A 27,047-nucleotide genomic window follows, 5' to 3' on the forward strand; every position below is an offset into this window, starting at 1 on the left:
GCCTTTGTGAAGAGGGAGCCATTGGCAAGACACTGCCACATCTGATAAATAATCTGATCAACAGTTTGCATCTTCCACTAAGACTCATGTAACCACAGAGTAAGAAAGACTAGATGGGACCTGTGGAGCTCATCTTGTGACTCCTGTCTCATTCCCTACAGAGAGAGACAGGCACAAAGGAGAAAGAACTGGGCTCAGCAGAAAACATTCCTTTTCCACCACTGAGGCAAAAGCAGCTCCAGTTTATTCAGCCAATACTACTTTTTAGGGGACCAAGTCCACTTTGGTCAGATAACCTGTACTCCGTATGTCACTAGACAGTGAGCTGTACTTTGGGATTACTGCATCTAGCTCATATCTTGTGGGTGGAGCTGGAAAACTGTTCTTAGAAAGACAGTCTCTCATTTTAAAGATCACAAACCCACCAATCCCATCACTGAGCTCTTCAAAACACTACCTCAGACTTAACTCTCTGGGAGCAGAGACTGTCTTTATTTTCTGTTCACAAAACATCTGTTCCAGTCCCAAAGGGCTCCGCAGTGCCAGCACAACCCAATGAAATAACAACAGTTCTCATTAAAGCCTTGTAGCTGCAATGCATTTTCAGCCTGTTCTCCATGCGAGCATTGCTCTAAGGAAGGGATTCAACTATCTGCGCTCTCTTGGAGCAGGACCTGGGCCTAACAAGCATGACACTTGCTTAATACCAGCTGGAAAACGCTTGATATTAACCAACTCTAAACACTCTCACTGTATCTACCAGGACAGCTACACTGGATCTGAATGCTGACTTCACTCTAGAGTTTCAGGAGATACTCCGTATCATCATTTATTTTCTATAAATAGTCACCTGGATACCAAATTTAAGGTGACCTAGAATTACCTGGCTTCTAAACACTCCTCATGACCCATCACTTTCTGAAAATTGGGCCCTTTATATGTCACAGCTCTATCAGAACTAGCTGGCTGCAACAAGGCTTTTACCACCCCATACCAGGTTAACTTCAATAACTAGTTCCCACACCTTGCCCCAGCACAGCCACCAATCTCCACAAGGTTTCAACAGTTCATCTACTCTCTGGGATGCTTCTTGATCCTCTTAGGCCAGTCCACCCACTTCTCAACTCTGCTGCATCCAGGTTCTTCCTGCTCCAGGCTCCTTCTCCAGCCAGCCCCTCCTCATCTGTGCCCCCTGCTTCTCCCAGGGCCTCTCCTTATCTCATCTACATCTGGGGCATTCTCCCTCCTCCCTCTGCTTCTTCTGTGTCTCTCTTCATCCAGTGCTCCTCTTCCATACCCCTATGAGCTATTTAACTACTTAGCAGGAACCAGCCACAGCTGCACATCATCCACATCAGCCAACCCACCGCCCCTGAAGCCAGCCCACAGCTGTATATTATCAATGTTCATTAACCTGCCTCCATTCCTCTGTAATTCCTCTACAGTTATGGTGTTTAAATAGCATGCAAAAAAATACGACCAACCAAAATACAAACCAACCAGAAGTTTTGAAAATCGGGAACTACTGGGGTCATTGTGGAGGACTCAGGGCTGTGTCTTGCTTTACATGCCCACCAGAGCTTCAGGTGGACAGAGGGATCACTATCTCTGCTATTTACCGAGAAGGAGTTGCAGGACCAAAGCCAAACATCATTTTCTTCTCCAAAAATCCAAACAATAAACTGAACCTGTTCCAGGTGTGTTAGAAGAGAAACATGGTTGGTATGGTGAGCACCACATGTGCCGGGTGGTTGGTTAAACGAGACATGTTCCTTTCCACCTGAGCATGCAGGATGGGACAGGCAACGAGTAACTAAAGGGGTTTTGTGACTGTCTTCCTCACCTGTAAGCCTTCATGTCCAGACTTTCCAGCTTCCCTGAAAGCCTGCTTTGGTAGGAATTGATTGAGATCCTAAAGCACACAACGAGCCACTGCCTGACAGGAAAAACTGTGTGCCTATGGAACACCACTGCTTATTAGAAGAGGCAGGTCTCTTGGCTTACTTTTAAACTATGATGAGATAAGCATGACATATTCCTCCCCAGAACAAAAAACAATTGTCACACTCACAGCCATTACTATCCTACAAAATAATTACTCTTCAGCTGCAACGGGGCTACTACCACTGCGTTCCTTGGGTTGCTGCTGCACTTGCTGGCTGCAAAGTGCTCACAAATCCCACAGCAGTCTTGTTCCTCTCTCAAGTCCCAAGCAGTCTGGCTTCCAAGTCCCTCACCCACCACTGTGCAGCGCCAACAAGGTGTCAAGGATTAGAGTTTTGTACAGAAGCAAAGGGCTGGTTTTGAGAGACTGCTTCTGCAGTAAACAAGATCAGCCAAGAGCTATTAAAATTTCAAATTAGCTGTGAGTTTTCCTGGCCCCACAATTGTGTTGGCTGATTTAACGGGCGGTGTCTTAGCTTTTCTACAGAGTTATGGATGCTGCAACAAAAATCCGTCATGCTAACATCAACAATAGAATGCAAACAACCTTCAGCCAGAGGTGTTATTGTGTGTTTAAGCTGATTCTGTCAGGTACTGCACGTCAAGTGTCAGGCTGGAACAGGCAGACCATGGGTAGGGATGGACCCGCTCCTGTGCAGAGAGCATCCTGTGGATGATGCACATCAGGAGACCCAGGCACGTGGGCAGTCGGGAGGACGTGAGCCTCATTAGGGTAAATCTGGGAGAGCGTACAAGACAAACTCAAGGGTTGCTCCTGCTAAAGATCTTGAGACTTTTTGCCACTGCCTGCAGTGGGAAGAGTCTCTGTGAGGAACTGTACTAAGCAAAGCAAAACTAGAAAGAGAAATAACAATAAAACTCCATTGCCTTTCAGGAGTATCTCTATTCCCAATGAAAGCATAACATGCACTGATACAAATAATTGCACCTCTCACCTCATCCAGGTCTTATTCACTTTCCTTCCTGTGCCATTCACCAGGCAACATTATCTCTTTTTGTGGGGACAGCCTGTCTTGTCCTGTGGTGCTTTTGGCTGTATTACTGGGAGAGTTTGAATAGGGAGGGTTTAAAATGCAGATGCTCAAAGGTAAAGCTAACAAAGTGTTAGCCTTACCTTTGAGCAAATCAGGTTTTACCCTTCCAGAGCTAGTCTAAACTCCGGTGAAACAAAGACTGAAGGAATGGCTCAGTACTTCTGCACGAAACACAAGTTATTGTTTTTGTGAATGTTTGTGCTGATGAAGGTTTACAGGAGTAACGGTGTTCTGCTCTGAGTTGAGGACCAGCACTCAATTTACTTCAAGTGCATTTGGGGAATAAATAGGTTTTACTCTAGCGCTTTGTAGACACCAATTTTACCTATTCAACAAAAGAGTTGTAGCTTTTGGCCCCACTGTAAGGAATCAAAGGGAATCAAAACACAAACATAAGGAAGAATAGCAACGTGATTGTCAACCCCCTGTGATCGCGTTAGCTCTTATGTTCTCTTTGCTCTTTCTAACCCCCATGCTCTGTTTTGATTTTGCCTAAACAAGCTTCTCACTGGTTGTATCCTGGCTAAATTAGATTACTGGCTGCCTGGGAAAGGAATAGCTCTCACATCTTACTCTGTGCTCAGCACGTGTTTGCAAGTTCAAAATAATAGTCATACATAATAGTGATCATGTATTTGAATTACAGGAATCCTCAGTCTCTAGTGCAGAAGCGGAGCTCCACAGTGCTAGTCATTACAGAAATGCTCTGCAAAAAGTGCATCCTAATCCAGAGCTACGTTCTTGTTTAAAAAAAAACATCTGAAAAGAAAAAGAATGGAAGCAGGAGGAGAAAGTGACAGAAAGCACACGATAATCACCACTAGCTGGGCACAAACCAGAGCTATCATAACGTGTTTAGAGTCTACAAGTTCACAGCATCCCCCTGCTCATCGTTGCTCTGGAGAATACAGTTGATGCGGCTGGCTTTGTGGGTTTCTTCCTTTCTCCAGGCAGGCTTTTAACGAAGGGACACTTAGTCATTGCACAGCAGCAAAGCAGCTCAGATATCAAGCCGTGTGATGTTTGCAGTGAAATTCATGAAGCTGAGCAAGGTACGTGAGGGCCCTTCCGAGCAGAGGAGCAGCCAGCATTCAGACAGGGCGTAAGTATATGTTGCGTAACCTGATCAATGGGCCTGCAATACCACACCAGAAATTGCTTCCTACAGGAGCCAAAGCACCTCTCCAAAACCGATTCCTCTGAGAAAAAGGGACTCGCAGCTTAGAAAATTTTTGTGGGAACAATGGGTTCACAGCCTCAGCAGCTGAAATATCTTTGTCACCAAGGTCTCTCGCTTTCCTAGCAAGTGTTTCAAGTGTTACGCTACTGCTAATAGTTCACCCTAAACATATTCTGTGGACTGGATCCAAGGCAATTCAAGCAATCACCTCAGCACAGCTCAGCAAGGTGTCTCAGGTAACTCGGATATAGGCAGGTTTCTCAAATCCTGGTCAAGAGAAAGTGGCCATGTGCTCTGTGCACCCTGAGCACACTTGTGGCAAAACCTTAAGGCTTTTAAGGGGACTTTCTGCCCCACAGAGTAGACAAGAGTTTGTCTCAGGTGCTAAAGCGGGTCAGTAGAGCTTTCCTGAATTTCTCCTTTGAGCTTAGGGCCCAAACACTGTTTAAGCATCTTTTCAGGGGCAGAAGTGCTTTATGAAATGCGTGTCCAAGCCTGTCTTTTCTGAAGATGTCACCTTTTCTTAATTCTTATATACCAGCAGTGCCTCCTTCCCATGAGTAACTTCCCTCATTTCAGCAGACAATGGTAGGTTTCTTTCAACACAGAGGACGCTTTTATGGTTTCTTTCTAAATCTGTTAATCAAAGGCATTTCACTAAGGACAAATCAAAAGTACCAGGAACTCTCTGAAGCTGTCAAGACAACCCACAGCCACTGCTAGACCCTCAGTTCACAACACATCATCCGCTGTAATGGCACCACCTACACCTCTTCTGGATGCTGTAATGCATGGGTTTGTACCCCCTCCTGATGCTGTAATGCATGGGTTTGTACCCCCTCCTGATGCTGTAATGCATGGGTTTGCATCCCCCCTGACAGCCCGAGTGCTAACAACTGTCAGCAAGTGATACCCAAGTGTCACCGTCCAACACAGCATCAGCAAAGACCTGAAACCTGAAAATGCGAACCGGTCATTCTGTTCTCTTGCTAGAGGAAAGGTTGATTAGCAGTCATCATAAAACAGAGGAAGAAAACAACAAATTACACCAGCTAGCCAATCTTTTCAGGTACAGCAGACTTCTTCAACTTTTTAGAAGTGCTTTGTGGTTCCTCCAAGACGACGCTGTTGTTTGACTAGATCTATCTGTGACGGCAAATGCTAATTTAAGATGGTTGTTTTCCCAGGTGCGTTCAGATCTCAACACTTCCCTTCATAAATGTAGTTACCACATTAATGCATCATTTTTTACAGTTTCAAGGAAGCAGACAGCTCCCACACCAAGCCCAGGAGGCAGTCTTCTTGTGGTATAAAAGCCTTGCAGGCATGAAGTAAAGGTTCATATCAGTGTGCAAAAAGAAAAAGAAAATACCAGAAAGCACCCCACCACCTTGTCTAGATCTCATGCATTTGCAAAGACAAAGGATTGCATTCCGGGGTTCTCCTGGATTCTTTACAATTCCCTTTAGAACCCTGATGCTACCTTCAGGTGTAACTCTGTGTACTGGCAAAGAGCAATGCAGACCCCTGCCAGCTCTCTAACACATGATTTGGCATGTGGTGAACAGATGGTGGACACATGGGTGTTAAGAAGGCCAGTGTGCAGTGCCAAAATTTCTCTTGCCAAAGCATTTGAAATGCTGCTGTCCCAAAGCATTATGCACGTCTCCACCTTACTATGAGCACTACCTGATCCTTGGATGGGCAAGCAAGACACGACGCATTACTCTGTGGAGTTGCACCAACGGGCTATGGTACAGTTAAACAAACAGCACTGATTTGCCTCAGAAAACCCATTCCTAAATGACATTGTCCCTGAAGTGAGAGCTGGTTTCTAGTGGCAGCAATAACTAATACTCAGGGCTACAAGGAAAGGGAAAAATCCCATGTGTGGTGGCTTGGTGGCTCTGACCTGCTCGCTGCTCCAGGGTTGGAAAACAGGGAGTTGTTCTGGCCCAGGATAACAGAGGGCAGGAAAGCGTAAGGATTGCTCTACCTGCTAGCTCTTGGGTAGCATCTGGTGGAGCTCAGACTGAACTTGCAAAGGCAAAACGTGTACACTGGAACCCTGTGCTCACGCTAGGCTAAATGAACTGCACGTAGCTGTCACACAAACTGAGGGGCAGAGGTTTTGCTACTACAGCTCTTGCAGGAAAAGAGAACAGGAAGGTTTATTTTTTTCACTCCCAAAGGAAGATCATTGACCAGGTGACATGTAAGAGAAATGAAGTTGCTGTACTTCTGTGTAATGATGTGCAATATACGCTGGGACAGGCCAATGTTATTTGACTGGGAAGATTATCTATCTGTCCATCCATCTGCCTGTCTACCTATTTAAACTACCCTGCAGTAATCACTAATACAGCCTTTGGAAGTGCTTACATTGGGAAGAGGCAGCAGAGAACAGCGGACAACTGAACATCAACCTCTAATGAATATGAAGGGTTAGATAATACTAGGAACACTTATATTCCAGATGTGTTTTTCACCTGAGAAAGACTTTTGCCTTTCACAGGTAAAGTAGATTCACTTTGGGCACAGTTCAGCAGCTGTTTTGCAACTGGAATTGCTCAAAGCAAATGAAAAATGAGGTCAGTTTTACTTCCCAGAGAACCAGAAAACTTTACCTTACTTGGCTTCTCTGGAAAAGCCTAAAACAATAAAAAAAGCCCTCAAGTGAAGTTATTGTGTTGATCAGACAGAACTTTCAAACAAAAAAAAAAAAGTGATTTAGTTTAATATCTGTAATTCTCTCATGGTTTCAGGACAGTGTGGTGTATCCAGACAGTGAAATGGGGAAATGGCCAACTCTGGCTCTCAATGTGGAAGGAATTGTCCAGTTACATGACTCCTCTAGTGCAAAAGTGGTTAACACAGCATCATTGCCCAATAGCATATCTGTGAGACTGTGAAGAATATCCTCTCCCTCTCCACTTTTCCTGTACACTCTGCTCAGAGGAACTAACAGAGGAGTCTACAAATGCAGTGAAGCCCACATTTAGCCTGTAGAATATCAGCCTCTTCTCAAGGCTTTGTCAAATGTCATTAACTCCACTTCTAGGACTTGTCACAGAAGATAATTTCCTTGGTCTTTTAAACCTTCAAACTTCTTATTCTTCAAGCACATGACAGAGCACTCAGCGTGGGGTGAGACAGGACTACTCTCAGGTACTGAGTTTTTGCAGCCATGAATTAGAGAGGTTATTTTCTGCCAAAGAGAGGCAAGAACCGCTTTTCTCAGCTTTTTTTTAAGAAAACACCTCCCATTTGTTGTAATACAGTCAGCCTCTTAGGTCAAATGTGTAAAATCCTAGCCTTTTACCCAGCCTGTTCAAGCTGTGCCACTGCACTGTTGTTCTGTGACTGATAGTGGATGATCACCTGCTCTCAGTTACTTGCCACAACTCCTTTCAAGTTGATGGGCTTTGTGTTTTAAAAGTGTAAATAAAGGGGACCTGGCTGTGAAACCTAAGTGCCGGCTCTGACAAATGACATTCGTGCGCAGAGAGGGGACTGCTCTCCGAGACACCCGAGCAGAGATTACATTTCACCGTGCCTCTCTTTGGGTGACTTCTGCTTAGCTTGTTATTGTTTACAGGAACAGCCTTCAGATTTTAGAGTCCAACACACCCTGTAATTTGGTACCCGTCTCCCTCAGGGTATGAGTAGGCTGGGATCTAATCAAAGATTCTGACTTCAGCTCCCATTATCCTGAGGGATTTCCGGCTGCAGGGATGTTGATTAGCAGACACTCCATACCACAGCTAGGGAACCAGCTTCCAACCAGCTCAGGCAGACAGAACCCTTCCCCAAGTGTGAATGGCCCCACGGTGGTGTCTGAGCTTCAAGTGATGTTGCTCTGAGCAGAAAATGACTCGAAGGGCAGCGGTCACCGACCAAATGTGGGCCCCTACGAGGTGATATCTGAAATAGCTCAGAGAGATGATGCCCTAAATCTATTTCTCTCCATTGATGGTACCCGCAGTGACTAGCTCAGATGTTTGACTTGTAAAGCTTCATGAAAGGACTGCCATCTCCATTGCCTACGCTCATGTGCACATAAAGACAAATTCCGCAACAGCCCTGAAACCCTTTACGGTGAACCAAAATAAACCACCTTTCTCCAGCATGCATCACTCCAGAGAATCTTGACAGGATTCCAAAAGAGGAAGAAGCTATAATGTTCTTACACATACTACACGCTCTTTTAAGAGGCATCTCTTCAGCGCTCTTTGAAGCACAGCAGTTTCCCAGGGTATAATGTTTGTGGTGACAAAGTGGCTGCATCAAACATGGGCTCAATTCTGCTTCTAAACACAGGTGCCTAGTGTTATTTGAGTTGCCTTTGGATATCTGAGAAATCCAAGGGCAGATGTCACACACAAGATTATATCTATCTCTCTCTCTATGTCTATGCCTATGTCTATGTCTATGCCTACGTCTATGTCTATGTCTATGTCTATGTCTCTATCTCTTTATCTATATCTATGTCAATGCTCTACTAGAGATCCCAGTTATTGTGAAGGGAAAGCCAGAAGCCATCTGGGGTACTCTAGGATGTCTCAGATGGTCCTGGACAAAAGGCAACAGTCATTAAGTTGGAACACAGAAAATTATGATTAGATATTAGGAGAAAAAAATGTTTACGATAAGGATGGTCATATACTGGAGCAGGTTCCCCAGAGAGGTGAAATCTCCATCCTTGGAGGTGTTCAAGAGTTGAGTAGATGCAGCCTTGAGCACCCTGATGTAATTAAAACTGCTTTGAGCAGGGGGTTGAACTAGGTAACTGTTGGAGGTCCCTTGCAACCTAAATTGTTCTATTAGATGTTCTACAAATGTCTCCATCTGCCTTGCTATAAAAATCAGCATAAAAACTAGGAAACAGGTCCAGAATCAGCCTTTCTTCACAAGTCCGTGTAACTACATTTGAATCCTTGTGCTAAACAAGGAACTCAGGCTTCAAAGCAGAAATACTTCACCACTGCTGGTGCCCCTAAATCTTGTGGGTTGAAATTCTAGATTTGAACCCACAAATAAAAAATGATCCCTAAAAATGTATAAAAATCAAGTCAAGAAGGTAAATGTATTCCCCTGTTCCACTTTCCAGCTGAGGAGAGTCCTTAGCAGTAATGTAGGGAAATCAAAGGAATAGCATAGCGTATGATGGATTATCTGTAAACTGTAATGTACAACATGTACATGTATTTTTTTCTTTTAATGCACCAAGAGTAAAGTTAACACTCATCTGTGGGCTCTGACACATGGATAAGCTGTCACAAAGCAACGTGTTCCAACCTATCAGTTGCTCTGCTCTAGCTGTGTACACCACTGCTCCACACAAGTTCACCAAATGCAAGTTAGCAGCTGATGTGCGCTAACTTGTAAACAAGACGATGCCTTTTGTCTTTCCCGTCCACATCTGCTGTCCTGCAGGCTAGCGAGGCAGCAAACGGATCAATTCAAGGTGAGGGTAAACCAGCTACAAGGTTAGAATCTTCAGCCAGGAGCTACGAGGAGATGTTCAGTCTGGTCATGCTCTATTTTGATGTTATACACTTGTGGTCTACATTGTGTGTTAGGCTGGGTTACTCCTTTTCCCTCCCTCTCTTTCCAAAAACTTCACCCTTTTTTATTTTGTGTTTGTTTGTTTGTTATTTTTCTCCATGGAAACTGGGATTATCCTTGGCTCTATTTGTCATATTTTTACACATCTGATGCGATGAAATTTATTGCTGCCCTGTGTCAGCTATAAATAGGAAAGACGAATACAGTGATACTCAGTTTCGTGTCAGGCAAAAAGCGACCTTTGTTTTATAGTGTGTACTCTTTGTATGGTTCTCCAAATTTTTCAGTCTTTTCTAAAGGGATAATTTGGTTCATTTGCCATGCCAGATGTGCAGCAATATTTTAAATATTCAATCAGAATCCCAGTTGCTGTGAAGCAGATAATCACAGTCTTGGCTTGGCTATTTTTATTTTTTTTTAAACTATACTGTTCTTGTGAATATGATAAAACAGAGGCTTGCAAAATGCAGTCTCCACTTCACAGTCTGGGTCCTGGCCCAGACTTGTGGTTTACAAAGCCTTTTGCTGAGTGACAACAAAACAAATTATGCAGTCTCCCTTATGCCTTAAATTTAATATCTCATCTCCTGCCCTCTAATTCAAACCTTCACACTGCACCAGGGTTTCCTTTGTAATGAGATAACTCTGAATATTAAGTTTGCATTACGCAGAGCTATTATTCACATGCCTGACATCATTACATATGGAACTGTAATCAATAAAACATGGCTTGAGAGAGATTGGATGGCTTGTGGGCATGAGGATCAGTCACTGAAGCCTCTAAGTTTCTGCAATACATCCATCCCAAGTCAGTAGTGACCTACCAGAGAGCCTCGATGAAAACCTCAGGCAGTGAGGCCAAAGTTCGAACAGTCAGGGACGTTTGCTATCTGAGGTGGTCCCATCGTGTCACTGCTGAGCCACTCGGCTGGGGTGGAGTGATAGGACGAGTGCACAGCCTCTGCCTGCTCTCTAGTATATGGACTTGATTTGAGTATAAACAAATGTCCCTCTTCAGCCCTGGCACCCCAAGTCCAAATCCATTTCATCTGAGTTCAAATCCACTCTGGCTGAGTCAGCTTGGCAGAATTCCCTGTCTCCACCAGCTGTCAAAAAACAATCTGCCCTGCAGAATCAAGCCCAGCTGACTGTTCACTGTGCAAGGTTTATAGGCTCTGTGAAGCCTGACATATCACATGTGCTCATGTCCTACCTCCATCGTTGTCTTTCCCATCACCGCATGCTGTCTCCATGGAAGTATCGCAGCCCGCTCCTCTCCAGCCCAGCTGGCAGACACAGTGCCAGCCGTTCATGTCCAGGGTGCATCTGCCATTGCCGTTACACAAACCAGGGCATCCCTCTGCAAGGCAAACAGCCACACATTCACATGCATTGGAAAGATAAAGCAAAACAGCCTGGAAAGGGGCTAATTAAATAGCTTTTTCTCTTTGCCTTCTGTTTATTTCTCCATTCCCACTTGGTGTCTTCCCACCTGGAGTGAACTGTCCCAGTTTGGTATCAGAATGGTGGTGACCAACTAAATGGGCTGCTGTTCCTGGCTCTCCCAGGAAGTCCTCAACGTACGGCCTCACTAATTGGACCGAGGGAATGGTGAGCTTCAGGGAGGCAATGAGATTTTCCTGCTTCATTGGTTGTAAACCCCACCATGCTCTCCAAGGATTTGCTATGTAAGACCAATATTTGGGGTTACCTAAATTGCATGCAGGGTTAAAGTTCCCAGCGCCCACTGGGATAAAGCAGCTGGCTTTCAGCAGTACTGAGATCTCCAACTGGTAAGAAATCAAAGCCAGCTGGAAAAGGAAGGCAGAAAATATTTGGAACCCCCCCAGTTTCCCTACTGTAGTCATTTTGGGCGGCATTCATCTCATCCCATTATAATCAATCTATAACAGAGATACCTTCAAATCTCTCTGTAGTCAGCAGAGAAACAGACTGTCCCGTGGCACAAGTCTCCCATTACGTGTTTGTTAGATGCCCACATTGATGAGCTGAAGCTTTGGAAACACCCGTTTCTCCCCAGTGACTACAGTGAGCCCGGCACAGAGGCAGGCGTTTTCTTTTACAGGTGATAAAACTTACGGGGGGATGAACACCAAGCTCCCAGTCTGCTCACTGAGGTTTGATTTTCTCATCTGATGACCTCCTGCTGAGATTTCGGTCCTTTCCCCCCAGAAAAATAGAAGAGCAATTCCCACAGTAAGCAGCGGTGTAAGGGAGGCTGCTTCACTTATACAGTTCTGTTTGTTGGTTTTTTTTCTACCTGCACAGCTCAAAAATCTTTACCAAAAAGCCATCAGAAATGTAAGAGACATTTTACAGCTTATGAAACTGAAGTACAAGGGACTGAAGTGACTGTCAAGGTCACTCAGCAGGACTGATTATACCAGGAACACAGTTCAGTCTTCCTGAGCCCTGTTTTAAGGCCCTCTCTATTTATACATCTGTTGGGCAATCCTGCCATGAATTTTGAGTTTCTTTAGGCCCGCCGCTTTGCAAGCCAGGTTTGTTTGTGAAACTGAGCAAATGAGACGGACTGATCCTGCCTGGCCTGAAGTGTTACAACGCGATGGCAAAGAGGTGTGCATCACTGCAACATCTGGCTGGCCGCATGACGCACTACTGCTGTCCAGGGAAGTGCTGAGACGGCATGCAGAGCACCGCGCGTCATCGAGTGTCCTGCGCTAGGGAAAGGTCATCCTGAAACACTTTTTCACTCCAAGAGTTGTTTCATGGTGAACTGAATTTTTCTAGGATTATTTTTCTAACAAGTGACAGATTTATAGGGACCAAATGGAAAAAGAAACAAAGGTGGTAAGGAAAACTCCTTTAAAAGTTTCTGAAATATTATTTTTTTTCATTTACAAAGATATTTGTTGAATTTTAGTCTTTTAAAATGTGTATTCTGCAGCTGGGAGGGGCATATAACATGTGTGCGTATGTGTGAGCATGCTTGTGTGTGTGTGTGTGTATTTTGGTATTTATACACTATATTAATATTTATATACTACAGAGGAGCTATTTATAGGCAAGACTGCTTGAAATTCTTCATCTTAATACCCTGACTTCAGTTACTTACAGTAGTATCAAACCTTTAACCATCTAACCTGGTATTTTCTTATGCTAGAGTGAATTTATGTGTTTGTTGCCTTTACATACTTTCAGTACAAGCCGAAAGCATTCAAGTGTTTTGGAGAATGAGAGAGGAAGAAGTGCATTACTTGTTAAAATAACCTGCTAAAATTAGTTAGCTAGGTAGGTAATCCCACCCAGGAGTAGATAAATTCAGTTTGGATGGAGCTATCCTGGTGGTAGACAGGACTTTTTTCCCCTCCTTATAAATCTGCCTATATTTGTCTAGATGAAAAACCTCTCAAGAATTCTCACTTTATGTGTATTCTGCAGGGCTCCGTTAGAGCTTGGCTGGTCCATCACCATTGATCACACCTCATGTTTTTACTGCTTAGACTCTTTATAACCATCCTAAAAACTTCATTTCTATCCTGCAGTTGCAGAGGCTGTGCAGGAAATTCCCTGCAAAGGTGCTGTGGTGTGGACGTCTACAGAAGAGCAGTGAGAACCAGGAGTTGGGTGATGAGAAATTGAAGACACCACTACAGAAGGATGAGAGAAGGTGGCTTGGGAACTGCTAGATTTTTAAACCAACAAGCAGTGTTTATTTTCTGGAGCAGACTCTTATTTTCTGCAATGGGAAGAAGATAGGTTTTAGAAGTTTTTTGCTGAGACATAAAGACCAAAAGTCTCCTTGGTTTGGTTCCAAGCCAGGACGCAGATCCAAATCCCAGAAACAGTTTAAGCTAGGCTTATGAGGTTTCCGCATATTGAAAATTCAGAGGAAAAAAAGGGATTCCATTTTATTGTTGTTGTTTTAATTATATTTTGCATTTCATAATCTTTGGAACAAAGATACCAAAAGCAAAGATCTAACATTATTAGATAGAAAAGATACTGTAGTGATTGATCACTTGCTCTGAGACTGATAAAAACAAATGATCTTCAAATGTCTCATGTGAGAAGTGTCCAACAAATATAAGGAAAAACTAATGTAAATGCAGAAATTAGGAGCTCCAATGGAACTGCATGTGCTCTACTCTTCCAGGACTAGGAAAGCAGGAATTTGGAGTGGCAGAAAATAGCTGATATAATTTGAATGAAGCACCTTATGCATCTGAGGAAATGAGAAAAGCTTGATTTGTCTAGCACAGCAAAGGCTGAAAAGACTATGATTGCTTCCCACAATTTCATGAAAAAGACAAACAATGAGAAGAGAAAGCAGCTATTTAAGCTAAAGAGAATAATGCTGGCATAAGAACAAATGGGCATAAGCCAAGCATGAATAAATTCTGGCTGGAAATTAAAAAGGAAAAAAAAAAATTATTTGCCAGGATCAAAGGAATAAAGTTTTGGAGTAGCCTCCCATTAGGAGTATTAAGAAACCTCACTTATCTATCCATAGAGCTTGGTAAACTTATATAAAGATTTACACAATGTGTTTGCCCTTGACAGCAGAAGACTGGACTCTTAACTGAGAAGACTGCTTCAGTCCTATGGCTTTGAATTTTGTGTGCGATTCGTTGTCTATATGAAATGTGTTTGAGAGTATTTGAATGGACTTTCAGGATTTCCTCTGAATCTTCGCGATCTGTACCCAGCAAAACTTAAGACAAGCATCTCAGAAAGCTGACAGAGGAAAAGAGCATCAGTGAGGAGAGGAGAGGAGAGGCAGGAGAAAGAGTATCTCATGAGAGTATGCTTTCCACAAATTCCTCTTCTTGACTATTAAAAGAAACCAGGGTGACCAGATGAGAGATAAGCATCTATGCTGTAGATACCTAAAGTAGGATAACTCCTAACTGTAATTTCATACTCCACTATCTTGCCATTTTTCGTTTAGAAAGTAAGTTTACCCCTTCCTACCAAGGGTCATCTGTGGTTCCTAGCTAGATAAATTTCTTCTAAGGAGTCGGAAAGACCTGCTTCCTAATGAGATAAACTCTTCACAGATTCATGAACATAAAAGTTTTCATATATATTAACCATCACATTAAAGGTACAGCAAAGTATTGGTGCTGTGAGGATTAAATTGTATGTGTCCTATCTCACGGGTTTGGTAGGAGAGCAGACAGTTTTCAGAAATAATGAGAAAAGAAACCATTAACAGAAAACACCCGAATTAAACAGCAGCTGTCAGAGAACTTGTACCTTCAGAAAGTTAGAAGATAACATGGACTTGTAGGCCAATATATTTATGAGAATGGACAATGAGTACTACCATTTCTACACTGGTTCTCTGCACAAAGCTTGACCATCACTGACGTCACACAGGTACAGTACAGTGTTGCCCATTCCACAATCAGTGCACTACAAAGCACTGGACGGAACAATGATACAAATCAGCTTTATCCTCTCCTTTCCACCATGCTGGGGAATAAAGCAAAAAGATCGTCTTGTCTCCAAAGTGCTTCTGAACATCAGCACAGCGTGATGGCTTAATCCTCACAGATTCACACCACCACAATCCTGCAGCTCTGATTTCTCATAGCTAGTCGCTAATGATCCGTTATTCTTGTTTGTGTTTGTTAATTGTATTTGGGAGACTAAGAGAATTACATATATGAATAGGGCTTTTTGAGGTGGGGCAGGGGAGGAACCCTTTGTGTGAGTTTCCAACAGCACATGAAGGCACTGCCGGAAGATGACAGTACTGCAGGACATTCACAAAGACGCCAGGTCTGCCATCCAAGAGATAGTACAGACCAGAGAAGCGATATAAAAAGTGGACTGACCTTGAACTAGACAAGAAAAGAGTATCGATGGAGACTGTCACCAGAGTAAGAAATTGTCATGCCATTTTAAGATTGTTGGTAAAATAATCTCCTCTTAATGATCTGTACAGTTAAGGCCTTCTCTAATTAGTCCAATTATAAACAATGTTCAATGGGATTTTTCTTCAGGCCAAGCCTCATTGCCACTTGAAATTGGGACTTAAAAGATAAGGCTATTATCTTTCCTCCATTGTCAGTAGGACAGCACTGACGGATGTTCCAGAAAGCCCCAGTAGGCAGTGGCTGAGCTCTGAATGGAGCAGGACATGGTTGAATGCAATGTGAGGATGCAAACACCTGGAGCTTGAGAGAACAACGATTGGTAAGTGATCTGCAGAAGTTCTGTAGGGCTGAAGGGGAGAAGCAAAGCACCAGCTGATCCCTGCAAATTATGAGAAACCTGGTAAAGTGTCCTGAAACACACTAACTCAACTCTTCAACTACCACTGTTTTGTAATGGTGGGAATCTTGAAACCATTAATCAGATGCATTCCATAAAACAAAGATTTCAAAGTTCCTTCCAGAGCTCCCATTGCTTATAACCGTACAAATTTAAGAATCGGCTGTGGTTGGACCTTGGGTTCTCACTGCTTCCCAGACTTCAGGAGCAGGCCAAAGAAGTCACCTTGCAGCCACCCCTGAACTCAAATGTTGTTCAGCATCTTTACATTTCAGACTAGCTGTTTAGATGCCTCGCTACACTGTTAATGTCATTATTTAAGAACAAGAATTGATAACCAACAATAGAAATTAATTACGTTGATGTGCCATCAGCTCCAATGGCACCCTGGATGGAGGAGCTCTCTTTAATAACAGGCACCTCTTTTCATTTTAAGAATTACCAGTGTCAATTAGGCTTTAGTTTAGAAGACTCCAATCCAGGTTAGAGCTCCCTGGTTTAACCATGCTGATGTTTGCTACTGAAACTTGCCCTCCACTTTAGAAACATTTCTGCATCTTCTCTGACTTCCTGGTTTGTTGTAAAGCTGTGGGAAAGATTCAGCAGTAAATCGGGCTCACCCTTGACAACACAGGATTACTGGGAAGGGATTTCAACCAGAAAGATGTTAATAATTAAGAAAGCCAAAAGGGCATGAGTAATTTAGTTCTGAAAAATGCACACCATGCAGTTAGCCAAGTAAAGAGTATGTACTTCTAATGTTTCAGCTATTGCTAATCTTTCCAAAAGAGGCCATGCATGGTAAGAGACAATCTTTTATTCTTAGTATGTTCTTTAACCTGTTTCCCATTCCCACTGAAATACTCACTAAATACAATGTGTGTTTATTCTTGGGCATAAAGGTAAGTCAAAAATCTATCCAGAGGAAAAATGACAGCTATGGAAGGCTTAGTTAAAAAAAAAAAAAAAATAAAAATTGGGCCACTGAATGGGCAAGTCAGTACTGAAGGTCCCTGGACCAAGGCTCTGCAGGTTGATTTCTCTTCTTTTCTATCCCCTTGGTGCTTATCTGCTACCTTTTGACCCAACTTTCTCCAGTATATGCTGAGATGAAAAGGAGGAGCCTGGGGGTTTTGAAATGCAAAACACTGCGATGTGGAACATTAATAGGAAGTTCTGATGACACGCCCTAGTGATGGCCCATTATCATCTTCTAAACATGCCACCGCTATTATTTCATAAGGGCACAAAAAGTGACCCTCTTTCTTTGATCTAAGAAGGAGAATATTTTTTTTTTCTCCTAATTTAAATAAAGTCAAGCATGTTTTACGGATGCTAAGCAATGACAGAAAACTAACTACCACTGGACAAATCACTGATCTATAAACAGTGTTCCAAGGACAGCTCCCAGTTGCTGCATGATGCTGAAAAGTCTTACTTAAAGTGTGGACATTTCCTTATCGTTAATATTTGTTTGTCTGTTCAGAGTTTTTCCCTGTTTGTGATTGTACCTGAATCTGTCTTTAAGCCTCAATGGAAACAAGAGAGAAACATTAGATCGTAAATTCATCCAGAGAAGTGAAGTCAGTAGGGCAACCGTGTTTCTTGTCACACCACAAGAGCCCTATACAGCAGAGACTTCATTTTAACTGCTCACGGGACAAATATTTTGGCATATCTGTCCTTCTTCATCAGCCTCTCACAGCTGCTATTCCTGATTGCTCACAGTCTGAAGAGGAGGGCAATGCTATGGAAGAAACTGATTTGTTCAACTCGATTTTTTGGTTTGTTTAACCAGCAAACATATGATGCTGCGTGGTGTCAGCACTGTGTTGCTGTTAGTGTCAAATCAGCCATGTAGAAAGATATGTGTGTCCAACTCAATCATATTTATTGTCAGATTGTTGTATTTAACTAGATCTGTGCTATTTCAATATTTTTAGAAAGCTAAGTGCATTGTGGAACTGTCTATTTCGATTTTAATGTTGTAAATTAATTTAGCTCATTGCTCTGATTAATAAACTGAGATTTTTTTTTACAATAGCAGATTATCTATATTCTGTAACACTTTAATGCCTTTGTTTCTTAGTTAAAGAAGGACCTGGGTGCCAGACTTGATTTGCATTTACAAATAGGAACACAGGGTTGAATTTTGTTGTAGGGTACACTAATGCAACAACAATAACGTCAATAGATTTTGAGGATTTATACAACCACAGGCTTTGAGGTCATAACACTTTTGTATCAAGAAAAAAACCCCACTACTCATATATCATTACTCAAAGCTCCCATGTAAGACTTCGCCATCATGGATCAAAAACATGAAGACTCCACACAGAAAGTGCACTCACCTGCTTGTTACAAAATGGATCATAGACATTTAATTAAAACACATCACTGTACAGGGCTCCTGCTGTATTCACAGACAATTTTTTTTTCCTCCTGACTTGTCTTACCTGGGTAGGAGGGGTGAGGATGAGAGATGATTCAGAGGGGAGGGCAGGGACAAGGGGACGGGTAGGAACACTGATACGATGTTAACACAGGGTCACAGCACTTACGGAGGTGTTTCCTACCTAAATGACTGGAAAGTTCACCCTTCCAGACATTAGGGAGCACTTTGGTGACAATGAGGAAGAGATGCAACCTCAACACAGCATGTTCACGGTGCATTTTTTTAAAAAGAAACACAAAGACAATAGGAAAAATAGGAAGGAAGAGCATACCTTTCACTACCTTATCCAGATAGTGAGCTTGGGAGATAAAAGACAGGACATTTAAGGTAGGATTGAATAAGTGCGTTGCAGCTTACTATGAGACTGTGCAGGTGCTAGAAAGGCAAAGGAGAGTTCGCTGTGATATGAAAAGAAAAACCTTGATTATGAGGAGAGAAAAATAGAAGAAGGGTGGAGCACAGCCCTCCTCAGTCAAGGAGCTCAAGAAGGCTGTGTTTAGGCATCCAGTCATCTTTGCTCATTAAGATCAGGAAGAGAACCAGGAAAGTTTTACATATATATATGTATTTATGTGTTTATATATATAGAGAGAGGTGTATAAATGTATAAATATATATATATATATGGCAGAGTATTGTAATGCTCTGCTCATTTGCAAGTCTACCTCTGTTTTACTGACTGCTTTGCTTTTCATCAGGAAAAACAGAGTCCTTTGAAAGTGCTCCACCTCACCTGATTGTCTTACAGAGGCACAGTCCTGTGATATTACCAGACTGCGAGAGGGTTTTCCCTAGATCTTCTTCATGGTAATACATTGCTGTTATACAGCATCCTCTAGCCCCAGATCAAATTACTTTACAAATATTAAATTAACCTCACGGCAGCTCTACCAGATAGGTAAGTACTAATACACTCATTTCAAGGAGGGCTAAAGACAAAAAAATAAATGTTATAGATGTCGTGGGAGCAGTCATGTGCCCAATTCCCATGGAACATTAATCTGGAAAACCACCTTCTAATTGATTTTCTGGGGTCAAACAGAAAGCTGGTGGCAAAGACACAAGCAGAAGCCTGGAGTCCTGCCTCGGAGAGCCCGTGTTCATGGCAGCAGGCGGCACTCTCTTCCTGACAGCAGCTGGTCTTTATTAATAAATAAGAGGCTGGGAGTCTTGCATTTCTCTCTTCCATTACCTGCTTAAACGTTACTTCCCTCATTCTCTTGTCTGCTCCCTGCATTCTCTCTCTCAGTTGTGTCCTGGTGCCCTTTTGAAGAGGTTTTTGTTTCAGGTTCGCTCACGCAGACCGCCCACCTGCGCAGTCACAGCCCTTCCAGGAATTATTTTTCCATCCTGTGAATCTAACGGATCCGCTGAAGCACTATTGCAAGTAAGCGGAGAGGGCTGGGAGGATCAGCACTAACCTAGTGTGGGGCAGTATGAGGACTGGGAACGAGATTAGCTAATGACCCTGGTGCAGTGGTAGTGACGCAGGATGCACAGCATCACCATCCACTTGGACGGCGGCTGAAGCCTGGGAACGTGTCTCTTGGATTTTGACATCCGGAGCAGCCCAAACTGTAAACTCAGGCATCAGTCACTGTGCAGATGACGGCAGTGGAGGCAGTTGCCAACGCTGACCATATGTCACTTATGTGTCAATGTTTTCTTGGCATTTGAAAAATATTGGGGGCCTTCTACGGCAATACTCCACGGCAGCATGAATTGTTCTTCTCTAAGCCTGTACAGTTTCATTCCCATGCTATAGTTCTGGCATTAAAATATCTTATTATCTACAGACACTCCTTTGGAAACTCTATGGGTATGTGGGACATGCTGAGGAACTACGCAGCGGTTCAGAAGAAAAACTGATTTTCTAAGGTGTCCTCTGCAACCAAAGGCACCGCACTCAGCTCCACGTCATCACCCTGCTCCTGGAAGCCACTGTGCCTTCAGACCTGCTATGGGGGGAGCTCATGTGAGCATTTTTTAGTCTGAAAGCCCCCTAAATTCACCAGCCTCAGCTAACTTGGTTTGTTTTGTCTCAAATGCATTGGGAAAGATAACATGAACGTTTGTCTTGGCTCACAGAAAAGGAGGAAGGGAAAAGGGAACGGGGAGGTGCTGGGTCCTTGAGCAGGACGTTTTCCCCAGCACACTCGCCTTCGTTTTCCAAATATCATTTTTCCCTTTATCTTCCCCATGGGGTGAGGTGGACAGATCCTCAGTGAAATCACTGGAGTTAAACTGAGATCACACAAATTTGGAAGGGGAGGAGAAAGTAGCCGTTTGTTGCTGAACCAGCGATGGCACAAGAAGTTTATGCCACAGCAGCAGGGAAAAAGCCTGCCTTTGAAGTTCATCTGTGCTTAATATTCACTGTCAAATACGCTGCCAAACTACTTAAGGCCAGATTACCTTCAACTCGATGCAAAATCATGTCAGAACAAAGCAGCAGGCACATATCTTCCACCGACTGCTATAACCGTGGCCTTCTCTTACACAAAGGTACCCGGCTCAACCAGGCAGGGAGAGCAGCAGGGGCTTAAACACAGCTCAGCTGTGGAGAGCTGACTGTCTGTCCTCTTGGGCTGGGGGTAGTAAGAATCTTCACCAGACACCAGTGGGCTTATTTTATGTTGGGTTGCAATATTTTATTATGGGCTGAGCTGCTTTATGGATTTAAATGGCACAAGTGGTGTGTTAGAAAGCTGGGGAAAAGAGACCAGGATCCACCTGTAATGTGCCTTGTCAGGATTCCAGCTGCTCCAAGCAGAAATGGAGAGGCACTGATTACAACCCTGGCTATTCAGCACGTCTGATTATTTATGCAACAAGGCTGATGAAAGGTAAACTTCAAGGGGCAGATTTCTCAAAAATAGGAGTTTTGCTAAGTGAAACAAAAGCCACCCAGTGTGGGATGGGCTCTCTGCCTGTCTGTCTTGGCACTTGTTACTGCATACGTCACCAGTGTGTGCCACAACCAGATTTTGAAAAGCAGATCAGCATGTATCTTTTGTGGAGATCAATGGGAATTGGGCACTGAGGTGCTTTAAAAACTCTGCTAGGTAGGCCATTGTGTGTTTGGAGAGCTAACCGCTGGTCCCTCAGCACTCTAGAGACCCTGTAGTATTCAGGAGCAGAAACTGAACTTCAAGTGATGGTTCTGGTCTTGTGTCCAGGCTGTTCAAGGATGATGAACATCCCAACTCCACCACACAGGGAAGCCCTCTCTGTCACTGTTTTTTCTAAATAATCCTAATATGAATCAAAGAATTCAGGCTTAGTGCTATTAAGTACGATACGCAGAGATTCACATACCAGATACAATCTCAGAGCAAGGCCCATGTGGGCAGAGTGAAGTCTCCCTTTGCATCTCCGAGGGGGGAAGCCTAGCATCTGGGACACTGTCCAGGCCGTATCACTAACTGTGTCAAATTTGAAGCCAGGTTGTTATTAAACCCAGGATGTTTTCTGTGGTGCTACCTGTGAATCAATTCCATAGAGTAGCCTACCACAGAGCCGAGCCGTATTTTGGCCTTTCGGAGCCCACAGTAAGAGGGTTTATTTCACCTTCAAACTCAACTCTCCTAAAACCCACTGTACTCCCTGGATGTGGTTTTGGCCAGAAGAGAAGAAAGTTGAATTCTTGCAATGTTTCTAACTGGGGGCAAATTTGGAATATGCTGGAGAGCCCATCACAGGAGTCTTGCATTGTGGCTGTTGTCGTGTCTGTTTTTTTTCTTTTCCATTAAGAAATCAGAGTAAATCAATTGAATCATTCTGCTGGGTTTCAGGATTCCTGCAGTTATATAATCAACTTTCTGTTCTACTCTTTTGCCTGGATGCGCTAAGTTTGCTGAATTAGGATGATGAATGCAAGCTTCTGCATCAATTTCCTGGTTGGGAATTAACTGGGGTTCCTCTAATGAAATCTCTGAATGTAAGCAATCAAGCTAGTATATTTGGTAACATGACTCTTTGTATGAGCAAACAAAATTAATCCACTGGGATCAGAGTTCCCTTGAACACCATAGGAAAGAGCCTCCTATGACCTACAAAACAAAAAGATTTCTTACTCTCAAACATGCTCAACAGGAAATGGAAGAAGTGCCCTTTACTTGTATCACCCATTTCCACCATGTCACCTGCACACATGGCAATAGTGTTAAAGCATCACTTCAGCAATGGGGTTTTATGCTTGTCAGTGCTAAAGCAAACCGGGCCATGACATAGACAAATACAGAATTACTGTCAACAGAACAAGTTGCCATGCAGGGAAATTACACAAGGACAAGGGGAATGCTTTCCACATATTTAATGTAATTCCAAGTCAATGTCCTTTCATCTGTGCCAATACAACTAGCTTATTACTCCTTCTAAAGCTATTCAAATTTCTTGGATATTTATGACTTTGCCAAATCTCCTTTACATTCTACACATTTATCAATGAAATATTCTGTAGGAAATACTGTTTACAGCTTCAGAGGCATGAGACTATGTACAGATTTGTTGCTAAATCACCATGCAAGAAGATGAGGAAGTGGGGGGGTGGGGGGGGTGGGATGTGAAAAGAAACAGAATTGCTCCAGCACTCTCTTAAAGAATGATTCCTAAACCAAGGCAGCACTGCAATAGGAAGGTAGCACCACGCAAAATGATAGTGTGCACCAGTAAAATCTTGATGCTGACTGCATTGCGGTGCTGACCTTTCCCATGATAACATGGATTTTTATACTTCGAGTAAGGAATGATACAAATAATGGGGTAAATTTAATTACTATGAAAGAGAAAAGCTTGTTCAAAAACAGTGGGTGTAGCTGTGCGGAGAAAGATCATATACCGAACTAGTGGCATTTTGGTTTTGCAGCAGAACTAATAAAATGGCACTGAGGGTATGAATCAGGCTTTATTTTTCTTTTTTTTTTTTTTTTTTATTGCATAAATGACTTTCACATAAAATTGTCCCCTGGATTCGGGGTCTTTTGCTGAACTATTTTTTTTTTTCTTTAAAAACCCTTTCATGAATATGTGTTGCTTTCCAAATCAAAGTGCTTGAACACAAGGATATAAAATAATATTATAGAAACACAGGATTCCAATTAACACAGGACTGCTCTCTTTTCATTTTAAAGTCATTTGAGAGAGGTTTTTTTTTAATCCCTTCCCCATGAAAAGAAATGAAAGTTGCTAGGGACATAGAAGAGAAAGCAGAATGTAATGTCTAATGAGACAGAGGAAGTTTTAAGAGCTAGATATTTTTCATTAGGGGATGCATGTGGAGACCATAATGTGGTAGGGTGACATTAGCATAAATAAATGATAAGTAGAATTGAGCCACAGATATAGTTTGCACCATTACCCTAATGCTGGAATTAAAATATTGTGATCAGGCATCATTTCCTGTCTGACTTTGTGTGTGCAAACTTACCTGGTGTTCAAGCAAAGTCATGTCTACATATAACTTAAGTTGATAATCCACATGGATAACTATGCTGACATTTTCCCAGGCATTGCTAGTGGTTAATTTTGATGTAGTGTAATTTATATGTATCATGGCATAATGAAAGCAACATAGAGGTACATTTTCCTATCTTTCTTATCTGATTAAAACAAAATGACTGGAGAAGAATTCTCGCTGTGGACCAACTCTTCTAAAGTCAACTGATTTTTTTCAGGTCCACACAGGCATTATTGAGAGCAGACCAGGATTCACTTAGTTTTCCATTAATGTATAATAAATGATATCTGGGGAGTTTAAATGCTACTGATTTTATAGCATGACTATGGAATGGGGACTAAAGTGGTTGAATTCATGACAGTCAGAGAAAAGGAAGGGAAAATGCATCATGGAGTTAAGTGAGATGAAGGAGGAAGGTAAAGCCAAGCCAGTTCATTAATGATGCTGCAAATAATTGTATAATGTGATAACTGCACCTCTTTGCATGATTTTGGCATATTGTTAGAACCTTATTAATAACAATAACAGGCATGACATGGAAAGCTGAAGGTAAGTGCCAGGTGCATGAGGAATACAGAACCAAACAGAGAGTGAAAAGAAATGGTTGGAAAGGTAACAGAGCAGACAAGGGATAGGCAAGACAGGGTTAAAAACCAGCCAGAAGTCATCTGACTGCAGTTCCCTCTTTTATACTGGGGAGGAAAGTGGCAGTGCAAATAATGAAGTAAATAAAAGGAAAGAAAACTTTCAATCAGATGCATGTTTTGGAAAAACGCCATAGTAGAGAGATGTCTTGGAGGCTACAGAAAGACCTTTCGAGAAAGGCAAAGTGGGATGTTTTGAAAAGCATCTAGCTGACATTTGACGGCTCGTCACTATGAGGTCAAACATCATATAGGTGTGCTTCATATCTGATAATAAAAAATACAGATAGCCATGTCATCAACAAATGAAAGGACATTTTGTCTTGTTCCCACATGAAAATGTATGATGTCAGAACTTGAAATCCAAGAACAAAGGTGCTCATGCTACACTAAGTCACACATATTCAATTAAGCATGCGCCTTTTCTCCTCCCTGATCATCAATTATTCTTTTAAAAGTAGACGGTTTTTCTTTCTCCCTACCAATAGTGCAGTGCTCTCCATTCCAGCCCGGGCTGCATTCACACTTGCCATCCCGGCATGTCCCGTGCTCATTGCAGCGTGGGTGACATGCTCGCTGATCACAGGCTGTGCCCATCCATCCCTCCTCACAGCGGCAGGTGCCTCCAACACAAATGCCATGTCCTCCGCAGTCTGCTGCACAAATCTCTGTGGGAGAGGAGAGAAGAGAGAGGAGGGGATATGGGTGGAGAGAAGGGGGCGGGGGGGGGGGGGGGGGGGAAGCAGAGCGTTATTGTTAAGAAAAGCAGCCACACTTCACTACCTCGACTTATGGGGCAATGAAAGGAATTCCTGGAGCTCATAACACTAATCCTTCCTGACAATAAGAATCTAATAAGTATATTACAAAAAAGAGATGGACATGGATTGCAGAGGTCTGCTGTGATTGATCCTCCTATTTGCTTTCTAATTCTTTTGCACTCCTTGAGCTTTTGTGATCACCAAATCCGAAGGGGAAGGCTCTTCCAATAAGCAGAACAAAAGCCACATTTAATTAAAATCTGGTTAAGTGTGGAAACAATGTGCCGACAAACTACTGATGCTGAAGTTAAGTGCTGGCAAAGCATGTTTATGGCTTGTTAACCCATGGCTCTGGGGATGGGATTCCTTAAACCCCTTCTTCTCTCTGTAAAATTAATACAGAATATTTCTATTTCAACTGAGCCTGCACATCTGTTACGTCCCTGTTCCCATACCGCCCTGCTAAAAATCCCCTCTCAGACATTTTGGAGGTAGCATTATGCTCTTTTTGTGAGCTACATGCACTGCAGTTGATAGGATGGTATTTGTTCCCAAGTCTTATTGGAGTTAATGGAAGCATGAAGTCACAGCTGGATATTTTGGTACTTACCTCCAAAAGAGAGAAGAGTTAAAAGACACTGGCTTTTCAGGGGTGCTGGCCTTCCCACCCTCCATGAGGACACAGATACACATAATATTTTTGCCCAGCACTAGGCTTTTGGCTAAAACCTGGCATGCCCTCGGTATGAATTTGTGAGACTTCATGTTTTCATCTGCACTGCATTTGTCTGGAAAAATTGAGACTTGGTGGAGAACAGGTACTCAGGAGTCAGGTGGTACAGTGCCTGCTATCACCACTACTATACAGGGCTGATTGCAAGTTGAAAAAAAAAAAAAACCCACCAAAAAAACCCACCAAATACTGATGTGGTATTATATTGCAGATGAAATGAAATGAATCTATTTCTTCTTCTCCAGGCTCATCACCTGACTGCTCACTTCTGACCTCCCATAAACCATGCCTGCACTCTCCTCAATCGGAGGAGAGGCAATTCTGACATTATTGCAGACTGCTAGGCCTTCCCCTTTCTCTCTGACTTTTGCCTGGTGCTATCTCAAATGTTTTGGACTCAAGCCTTCTGCTCGACTCAGACATTTTATATATTTTACAGAGTGGGGACACAGTTCCTTTTGGGGAGAGTCAAGAGAAATTGTGAACAGAAGAAATGCTGAGCAGGGCTGGGCTGGAAGCCCAGAAAGGGGTACCAGGGTACTCTGCAGAGAACATTTTTCTCTCTTTCCCCCCAGCTATGTACCTCCAGAATTAATACTTCAGACACCAGCTCATCTCCGGTGCCTCTCTTTGTGCTTATGAGTATATAAAGTGCAGAAGTCAGGCCCTGAGGCTTGTGGTGGAGGGGTGACTGGTATTATACAAGACATTTATTCCATGTCACTGGCTGCACATAAAATATTCAAAACTACTTAGCCTGCATTAAATCACACCTGACCGAAATCCAGCCTTACTTAAGTTGCCTTTAGTCTTTTGCTAATTAATACTGCCAGTAACAGGAAGCTTGAGCTTTTTTTTTTTTTTCAGAGGCTTTTGACATGCTCCCAATATGGGGCTGGAACATCCACTTCAACTCCAGGAGAAAAGTATTGCACCATAGGAGAGAGCTGCAAGGTCTCCAGCCCCTGACACTGAAAAAGACTCT

At 42.8% G+C, this 27,047-nt stretch overlaps 1 protein-coding gene across 1 annotated transcript in view; it reads right to left on the reverse strand.

Moving 5' to 3' along the window:
- The window catches only part of TENM4 (teneurin transmembrane protein 4), a 353,678-nt gene that overhangs the window by 104,096 nt on the left and 222,535 nt on the right, over positions 1-27,047 (reverse strand). The window contains 2 exon segments of the mRNA XM_055703071.1: positions 10,961-11,107; positions 25,051-25,236. Of these exon segments, the coding sequence (XP_055559046.1) occupies positions 10,961-11,107; positions 25,051-25,236 (333 nt within the window).

This window comes from Falco cherrug, chromosome 2, assembly GCF_023634085.1.
Source record: "Falco cherrug isolate bFalChe1 chromosome 2, bFalChe1.pri, whole genome shotgun sequence".
NCBI lineage: Eukaryota > Metazoa > Chordata > Aves > Falconiformes > Falconidae > Falco > Falco cherrug.